General features: G+C 44.0%; 1 protein-coding gene across 4 annotated transcripts in view; it reads right to left on the bottom strand.

Annotated features, from left to right (window-relative positions):
* dgo (ankyrin repeat domain containing protein 6 diego) overlaps window positions 1-9,923 on the bottom strand; it is a 325,069-nt gene that overhangs the window by 10,114 nt on the left and 305,032 nt on the right. For all 4 annotated transcript variants that reach the window (XR_011392731.1, XM_070090997.1, XM_070090996.1 and 1 more), the window contains 7 exons: window positions 3,385-3,486; window positions 2,729-2,926; window positions 2,339-2,437; window positions 1,944-2,042; window positions 1,052-1,312; window positions 478-660; window positions 1-122 (listed from right to left, as the gene is read on the bottom strand). The exon at window positions 1-122 is cut by the window's left edge and continues 73 nt beyond it. Coding sequence is in view for 3 of the 4 variants with exons in the window: in XM_070090997.1 (XP_069947098.1) it covers window positions 1-122; window positions 478-660; window positions 1,052-1,312; window positions 1,944-2,042; window positions 2,339-2,437; window positions 2,729-2,926; window positions 3,385-3,486 (1,064 nt within the window). In the remaining variant the exon portion in view is untranslated. The remainder of the gene's footprint in view (window positions 123-477; window positions 661-1,051; window positions 1,313-1,943; window positions 2,043-2,338; window positions 2,438-2,728; window positions 2,927-3,384; window positions 3,487-9,923) is intronic.

Here is a 9,923-nt window from a genome sequence, read left to right as displayed (position 1 = left end):
TCGAGTTTGTCGTGGGCAGCGTCGATGTGGTCCATGAGGGCCACTTTGTCCTTCTCCAGCTTATCCTCTACATTCTTGAAGAAGGGGGCGCAGTAGCAGGTGTAGCCCACTCCCACGGGACCCTTAAGTAAAAAAAATAACTTAATAAAGCCGCATTGATCATTCAACACAAGAAGTGGTGAAGGCTTGATACTTCGTTCAGTAATAGCAAAGCAAGTACCACCTAACGTGCTCATCTAATTCCAGTAATGGCGGATGCCACAATGCATTAGTCAGACCATCCTTTTTTTTTAATTTAGCACAATTGGATACATCAGCAATATTCTGCTACCCTATTCTATATAGCTACATAATGAGTGCGACAGCTGGAAGTTTCCCTCTTATATTCCATCACACAGGCAAAGGTATACAGAGAAGGATGTCGTTCTGCATTCGGTTCCAAACTGTTGTTTAACTGAGAATTCTAGGGAAGCTTACTTTTTTGATGTTGCCGGCGAGGTCGATGAAGTATTGCTCGCCCTTGGAGAGCGGGTCCTTGGGAAGGGAGTCGATGTTGGGGGTAGTGAGCTCCTGGACGTTGGTTGGTGGGTAGTACTGACAACCGTAGGGTGACCACTGTACTTGCTTCCCTCGTCTCTTCTCCTTGTGTTCAGACTTGTGCTACGGGAATCACATTCTCTATTATAGTGAAGCTTAGAGGGTATGTTGGTAGTACGTTGTATGTGGGAGTATATGTATGAGGGTGGGTGTTGATGCTGTTATATGTGGGAGTGTACGAGGGTAGGTGTGCTATGCTGTGTGTGGAGGTGTATGAAGCTGAGTGTTGGTGGATTCAGGAGTTTAGACATTATAACTGAAGGTGACATGTACAATGATATTGCTAAATTTATTTTTATTTCACCAGAATTTGAAACTACTACTACCACTACTACTAATACTACTACAACTACCACTAGTACTACTAGTACTACTATTACTACTATTTCTACTACTACTTCTACTACTACTACTACCGTCTGGTCAGAAATAAATGCAACACACAGACCCTTACTTTCTTCTTCTCTTTGGCTCTGGTGCTGCTGTCCTTACTCGAGGTTCCACTGTCGTTAGTCTTCCCTCTCTTCTTGTCTCCTTTTCCCGTCCCCTTTCCCGATGCGCCCTTGTTCTTGGCCTCCTTCGCTTCCTTCTTCTTCTGCTCCTGTTCTCTGCGGAGTCGCTCCTCAGGAGAGACCACGGGTGGCGGATTCCTGAGGATCTCCAGGATCTGGCCGAACTCCTTGCGCCTGGCGATGTCTCCAGGCGCCTCATTTTGCTATCACCAAACATTGTTATTAATGTCTCTATTCTAGTTGTTATTAACGTGCTACTGATAATTATATAACTTTGCTGTTTAATGAATTTTAATATCATTGTTAATAATAATAATAATAATAATAATAATAATAATAATAATAATAATAATAATAATAATAATAATGTCATTAAAATTATTATTCTATTTAAGAAATCTACATTTCAGACTTAAGGGGTGGAAGGAATGGAATGATGATGGATGGGAGATAATGATGGAGATGGAAGGACAGGAGAACTGAAGATAGAGGTGAGGATGGAAGAAGAAACACAGCAGTGATGATGGAAGGATGCTGAAGGTGACTCTCCCTACCCTGTTCTTAATGTGTTTGTCAACACCAGACTCTCCCTACCTTGTTCTTAATGTGCTGGTCGGCACCAGACTCTCCCTACCTTGTTCTTAATGTGCTGGTCGGCACCAGACTCTCCCTACCTTGTTCTTAATGTGCTGGTCGGCACCAGACTCTCCCTACCTTGTTCTTAATGTGCTGGTCGGCACCAGACTCTCCCTACCTTGTTCTTAATGTGCTGGTCGGCACCAGACTCTCCCTACCTTGTTCTTAATGTGCTGGTCGGCACCAGACTCTCCCTACCTTGTTCTTAATGTGCTGGTCGGCACCAGACTCTAGCAGTATCTTGGTGAGCTTCCTCCTGCCCATGGCGGCAGCAATATGCAGGGCCGTGTCTCCATTCTGACAACAACAACACAACTTTAGTCTCACATCAACATAAATTAATAAACATTTATTGTTTAACAATATATCACACAGTGAGGTGTGTCTGGGGAAAGACAAGTTACTAAGACGTAAACATGAGGAACATCATGAATCAAATGTGCGAGAGATGAAGGAGTGAGAGTGAGCTTTAAAACCGGTGATAAATGAGAATAGAGAGAGAGAGAGAGAGAGAGAGAGAGAGAGAGAGAGAGAGAGAGAGAGAGAGAGAGAGAGAGAGAGAGAGAGAGAGAGAGAGAGAGAGTTATCCTGACCTTGTTCATCTCGCCGACGTGTATCCTGGCAGAGAGTAGTATGCGGGTGACACCAGCGTGGCCATAGCGTGCAGCGGTGTGTAGGGGAGTGTCACCATACTGTCAGACACAAGGAGGGGGTAAATAATAACCACGTTTAGTCAGCAATCTTGGCTCTCTCTTCTATACACACACGCTTATACTCAGAATCATTTTTTTTCCTCCAGAAAAGTTACTTCCTTCTTCCCTTTCTTTGTCCTTCCCTCCATCCCTTCTCTTTCTGCTTTCCATTATACATCGCATCAACTAACACTAACGTGATCTACTGCCTTCCCTCCATCACAACTAAAAACCAATTAATTAATTTTATCCCTTACTCCAGGTGAGGAGCAAGTAGCGGGTGTAACTCACGTTGTTCTTGATGTCAGGTTTGCAGCCTGCCAGGAGGAGGACCCTGCAGGTCTGGTTGTGACCGTTCTGGCAGGCCAGGTGGAGTGGGGCAAACCCTCCCTTGTTCTTGATGTAGACGTTAACCTTGGCCCTGACCAGCGCCTCGGCAGTGTGACTGTAGCCCTTCCAGGCTGCCTCGTGCAGTGCAGTGTTCCCGTGCTGAGGACACACATGTATATAAGAATGATGCACATACAGTAGGGTAACATAAATAACAACATACAGTTGCATGAACACAGTTGTATAGAGGACTGTTTTCAGTTATAAGAAAAAAAGTAATATTGCTATAAAGTTACATACATAGAGTAAATTCTGTGCATCCTATGGTTTTATTTTTCAAAAATCATAACCAAGTATAATGTTTTGAAAATATATGATTTGAATTTGGGTACAGAATTAACTTATTATTAAATAAAATAATTACCATTATTTTAACTACCCACAATTAGTATGTAAGTTTATTTAGACACGTAAGTACAAGTATCAAAGATAGTGTAAATGACCAAGGATAACCCAAAAAAAAGTCAAAGTGACTTATTTCCATAAAAAGCACAAAACACATATATGTTTTGTGACTGTTGATGTTAATAAAATAAGAGAATTTAGCGGCTACAAACCTGGTCATCCTGATGGTCGACGTTAGCGTTGTGTTTAATGAGCTGACGGACAATTTCGATGTGACCCTCGCAGGCGGCCCGCTGCAGCGCAGTATACCCACACTGCAAACAAAGAAAACGTGTTAGGTAATGTAGTAAGAAAACCAACATGCATAAACCCTAGTGGGGGGTCTCGTTTAATTTAAATACACAGCAGGAGACAAGAGTTCGATGCATGATTATCACCGTGGCACACACCATTAATTTATTTTACCGTTTTTGTGCACAAAAATATGTCAGTTTTAATTAGGAGTCATAAAGGTGGGGGTATAACCCCACACACGTAGTGTGATTGTAAGGTATCGTGTACAATTTGTGATCTCAACGGGTTGTAGAGTCATATAACTACATGTCTGTCTGTCACTGCACGATCCCACGATCCCCGTATCCCTTAAACTCACCCCCCTCTACCTCAGCCCACACAAGAAACAACTGAGACTACACACTCTCAAGTGCAATATAAGCTGAAGTTCAACTCCCTAAAAAGTAGCTATGGATTAACCCTCCCAAAATAATAATAATAATCTATACTTCTACAAGTGCACGTAGAACATATATAGTCCTTGCTGACATCAATGACATACTAATAAAAAGTCCCTTGTTATGCAGAGCATTTCAGGTAAATTAGGTTAATATTGTCCCCAGGATGCGACCCACACTAGTCGACTAACACCCAGGTACCTACTTACTGCTAGGCGAACAGGGACGGCAGGTATCTTAAGGAAACACGCCTTGGAGATCAATACCTTGAAAGCCCCTCAACAAATCTACCTTGATGCTGGTGATAGGCTCATGATCCAAGGACTTATCTTCCCTGTCTCTGGTACGGCTGGAAAACACTAGGGACGTGTTTCCGTAAGACATCTGCTGCCCCTGTTCACCCATCAGTCTAAAATGGGTACCTGGGTGTTAGTCGACTGGTGTGGGTCGCATCCTGGGACAATAATCTAATTTGCCCGAAATGCTCAGCATAATGTCATTGATGTCAGCTAGGACTGTATACCTTGTACATGCACTTGTAGTAAATAAAGATATTATTATTATTATTATTATTATTATTATTATTATTATTATTATTATTATTATTATTATTATTATTATTATTTTCTTAGATCAAATCTGACTCCTATTTCTCCAGACACTGTACGACCCCTACGGGTTTAGTTCTGGCAAGCACCTCAATGATTATAAAAAAAAACAGTTGGGTAAAGTCAAGGCCACAGTAACAATACACAACGCAGCAGTAGACCACAAGACGCACAGAGACCAGGATCACCTGTCAGCAAACAAAATGAGATGCATGTTGCCTCGGTGTATATAAAATCGTTTCATACCAACGATTCGTCAGGAACGAGAGCTCAACGAGGAGTGTTCAACGAAGGTTGATAAATATGACACATGTGCAACACTCATGTGTCACGATAACATGACACATGCATAGCTTGTTGCTACTCCTCTGTAGCTGAACCAAGCCTACCACTTTCCAAGGACACTGATGTAAGTGGCCCGTGCAGTCTTGATAGAGCAATCGTCTCAGCAGGAGCTGTGACTCGACCCCTCCAACCTCTCTGAGCGTCACAATGCTTCATGGTAATACCTGTGTTATGGTTCTCTAAGCGTCACACTACTTCAGAGAAACACCTGCATTACGCCTCTAAGCGTCACACTGCTTAAGAGAAACACTTGCATTACGCCTCTCTAAGCGTCACACTGCTTCAGGATAATCCTTGAGACCGTTACTCCGCTAGCGTAACACAGATTACGGTGGCAGTAACCTACCTGGAGCGTGTCGACCTGGCCATCACAAATAGAGGAAGTGTAAAATAAAGACTTATAAAGTTCGCTGACTTTGCTGATAGCTTCTTTAACCGTGAAGGGGCTGACGTTCTCGGCTTTATACACTCCCCCCTTGCCCTTGCTGGTGGGGGAAGTCACAGGTCACGTGAAAAAAGGGCAGGAAATTTAGCAGGAGTGATAGAGGGGTGGGGGGAGGGATGTAACCAATGCCCACCAAACTCAATAACTTCCAGCATGACCTCTGACAACCCCTCACGCCTTCTCACGTTCACTCACGACCCCTCACGTTCGCTCACGACCCCTCACATTCCTTTACATTCCCTCACGTTCCCTTACGTTCATGCTGCGAGTGATATCAATTAGTTTTGTTGTGCACGTGCGAGTGTGTGTGTACTCACCTAATTGTGGTTGCAGGGGTCGATTCATAGCTCCTGGCCCCGCCTCTTGTGTGTGTGTGTGTGTATGTGTGTGATGGTATTGTCTTAGTGTTCCAGCAGTAACCAAATTATTCGGAGCACGTCTTGCCGCCGGGAGGTAGAGAGCAGCAGAGTAGCAGAGTAGCAAGAGTTCACTCACTCGCCCTCACAACAACGTTCACTCAATACTCGTGTATTGAATACAACACTGGTCGTGGTGGCCAGCTTGTTCCTGCTTTCCATAGCTGTCTTTATCAGGTTAAACACTCCAAAAACTAATTATTGTTGAAAAAACAGGATCATACTGTGCGAGTCCTTCGCCCACAGTATTATACTGTGGGAGTCCTCACTCTCTCTAGGCTGGAATACTGCTGTACATTAACATCTCCATTCAAAGCAGGTGAAATCGCAGATCTAGAGAGTGTACAGAGATCCTTTACTGCACGTATAAGTTCTGTCAAGCACCTTAACTACTGGGAACGCTTGGAAGCACTTGACTTGTACTCGTTGGAACGCAGGAGGGAGAGATATATCATAATCTACACTTGGAAAATCTTGGAAGGAATGGTCCCAAATCTGCACACAGAAATCACTCCCTACGAAAGTAAAAGACTGGGCAGGCGATGCAAAATGCCCCCAATAAAAAGTAGGGGCGCCATTGGTACACTAAGAGAAAACACCATAAGTGTCCGGGGCCCAAAACTGTTCAACAGCCTCCCATCAAGCATTAGGGGAATTGCCAATAAACCCCTGGCTGCCTTCAAGAGAGAGCTGGACAGATACCTAAAGTCAGTGCCGGATCAGCCGGGCTGTGGCTCGTACGTTGGACTGCGTGCGGCCAGCAGTAACAGCCTAGTTGATCAGGCCCTGATCCATCGAGAGGCCTGGTCATGGACCGGGCCGCGGGGGCGTTGATCCCCGGAATAACCTCCAGGTAACCCACAGTATCATACTATGGGAGTCCTCACCCACAGTATCATACTGTGGGTGTCCTCACCCACAGTATCATACTGTGGGAGTCCTCGCCCACAGTATCATACCGTGGGAGTCCACCACCCACAGCATTATACTGTGGGAGTCCAACACCCACAGCATTATACTGTGGGAGTCCAACACCCACAGCATCATACTGTGGGAGTCCTCACCCACAGTATCATACTGTGGGAGTCCACCACCCACAGCATTATACTGTGGGAGTCCACCCACAGCATTATACTGTGGGAGTCCAACACCCACAGCATCATACTGTGGGAGTCCTCACCCACAGTATTATACTGTGGGAGTCCTCACCCACAGTATCATACTGTGGGAGTCCTCACCCACAGCATCATACTGTGGGAGTCCTCACCCACAGTACCACGCCTGGGGGGTTCCTCTCCCATTTAAACAAAATATCCAGGTCGTTAACGCATGGGTAGTGAATCCTAATGGAAATTCGCTCATTCATAACGTTGGTTAGAATACGCATAAAGCGTACAGGGACAGCCTGCTAGGTCTGCATTCCCGATAATGAATTAATTCGGTTTAACAGTACATCGCTACTCCCCACCCCTCTTGTGAAGTCAGTGTGCGCGGGTGGAAGATCGAGGGGATGGGGTGACACAAGAGGGGGCCAGGGTGGGAGTACGGGTGGGGAAGGGAATGTGGGCGGGGGGGTTAAGGTGTGGGTGGCGGTTAGGTTAAGATGTGGGCGGCGTCACCATTCACAAAAGATATACCAAGCATGCATAACAACGTATGACCTGGAGAGTGTACGCCAAGGATATAGCATACACAAGACACTGTGTGGAGTATATATAAGCAGTATGCTGCAAGCATACACACGAGTGTATAACCCGAGGAGAGTATACACGAGTAGAGGTGCGGCCGGAGCCACACGTTAAGAGGTGTTCGGAGAACAGAAGTCATGTTAGGTGTGTGAGCAACTTATGATGACCAGCAGGATGTTTATGATACTATGATGGTCTGAAGCTAGGATAATGAGACGAAATTCTTAAGAAACTGGAGAAGCCAGTGCGCCTCTATATAGTGGCATTGTAATTCAGGCTGAGAGTGAACGATCAGCGGGTTACTGAAATGTCTGAGGGTGAACGATCAGTGTTATTGAAATGTCTGAGAGTGAACGATCAGTGTGTTACTGAAACGTCTGAGAGTGAACGATCAGTGTTACTAAAACGTCTGAGAGTGAACGACCAGTGTTATTGAAATGTCTGAGAGTGAACGACCAGCGACGCAGTTCTATGTTTAAGAAATTCATAAAAACTTTGGCCAGTTTCCACATTTAGAATCTGTCAGTCAATTGTTATTATTTATGCTAGTAAAATAATCAGAGGAGATAATGTGCAGAACTGCAGCCGCAAACTGATGTTCTTACTGACGAGGCGGTACACAGACAGTACCAGTTATATAGTACGAGGTGGTACACAGACAGTACCAGTTATATAGTAAGAGGTGGTACACAGACAGTACCAGTTATATAGTAAGAGGTGGTACACAGACAGTACCAGTTATATAGTAAGAGGTGGTACACAGACAGTACCAGTTATATAGTAAGAGGTGGTACACAGACAGTACCAGTTATATAGTAAGAGGTGGTACACAGTACCAGTTATATAGTAAGAGGTGGTACACAGACAGTACCAGTTATATAGTAAGAGGCGGTACACAGACAGTACCAGTTATATAGTAAGAGGTGGTACACAGTACCAGTTATATAGTAAGAGGCGGTACACAGACAGTACCAGTTATATAGTAAGAGGTGGTACACAGACAGTACCAGTTATATAGTAAGAGGTGGTACACAGTACCAGTTATATAGTAAGAGGTGGTACACAGACAGTACCAGTTATATAGTAAGAGGCGGTACACAGACAGTACCAGTTATATAGTAAGAGGTGGTACACAGTACCAGTTATATAGTAAGAGGTGGTACACAGACAGTACCAGTTATATAGTAAGAGGTGGTACACAGACAGTACCAGTTATATAGTAAGAGGTGGTACACAGACAGTACCAGTTATATAGTAAGAGGTGGTACACAGACAGTACCAGTTATATAGTAAGAGGTGGTACACAGTACCAGTTATATAGTAAGAGGTGGTACACAGACAGTACCAGTTATATAGTAAGAGGCGGTACACAGACAGTACCAGTTATATAGTAAGAGGTGGTACACAGTACCAGTTATATAGTAAGAGGCGGTACACAGACAGTACCAGTTATATAGTAAGAGGTGGTACACAGACAGTACCAGTTATATAGTAAGAGGTGGTACACAGTACCAGTTATATAGTAAGAGGTGGTACACAGACAGTACCAGTTATATAGTAAGAGGCGGTACACAGACAGTACCAGTTATATAGTAAGAGGTGGTACACAGTACCAGTTATATAGTAAGAGGTGGTACACAGACAGTACCAGTTATATAGTAAGAGGTGGTACACAGACAGTACCAGTTATATAGTAAGAGGTGGTACACAGACAGTACCAGTTATATAGTAAGAGGTGGTACACAGACAGTACCAGTTATATAGTAAGAGGTGGTACACAGTACCAGTTATATAGTAAGAGGTGGTACACAGACAGTACCAGTTATATAGTAAGAGGCGGTACACAGACAGTACCAGTTATATAGTAAGAGGTGGTACACAGTACCAGTTATATAGTAAGAGGTGGTACACAGACAGTACCAGTTATATAGTAAGAGGTGGTACACAGACAGTACCAGTTATATAGTAAGAGGTGGTACACAGTACCAGTTATATAGTAAGAGGTGGTACACAGACAGTACCAGTTATATAGTAAGAGGTGGTACACAGACAGTACCAGTTATATAGTAAGAGGTGGTACACAGTACCAGTTATATAGTAAGAGGTGGTACACAGACAGTACCAGTTATATAGTAAGAGGCGGTACACAGACAGTACCAGTTATATACTAAGAGGTGGTACACAGACAGTACCAGTTATATAGTAAGAGGTGGTACACAGACAGTACCAGTTATATAGTAAGAGGTGGTACACAGTACCAGTTATATAGTAAGAGGCGGTACACAGACAGTACCAGTTATATAGAAAGAGGCGGTACACAGACAATCTCAGCTATATAGAAAGAGGCGGTACACAGACAATCTCAGCTATATAGAAAGAGGCGGTACACAGACAATCTCAGCTATATAGAAAGAGGCGGTACACAGACAATCCCAGCTATATAGTAAGAGGCGGTACACAGACAATCCCAGCTATATAGTAAGAGGCGGTACACAGACAATCCAAGTTATATAGTAAG

Source organism: Cherax quadricarinatus, chromosome 33, assembly GCF_038502225.1.
Source record: "Cherax quadricarinatus isolate ZL_2023a chromosome 33, ASM3850222v1, whole genome shotgun sequence".
Lineage (NCBI taxonomy): Eukaryota > Metazoa > Arthropoda > Malacostraca > Decapoda > Parastacidae > Cherax > Cherax quadricarinatus.
This window is presented reverse-complemented; position numbering and strand designations above follow the sequence as displayed.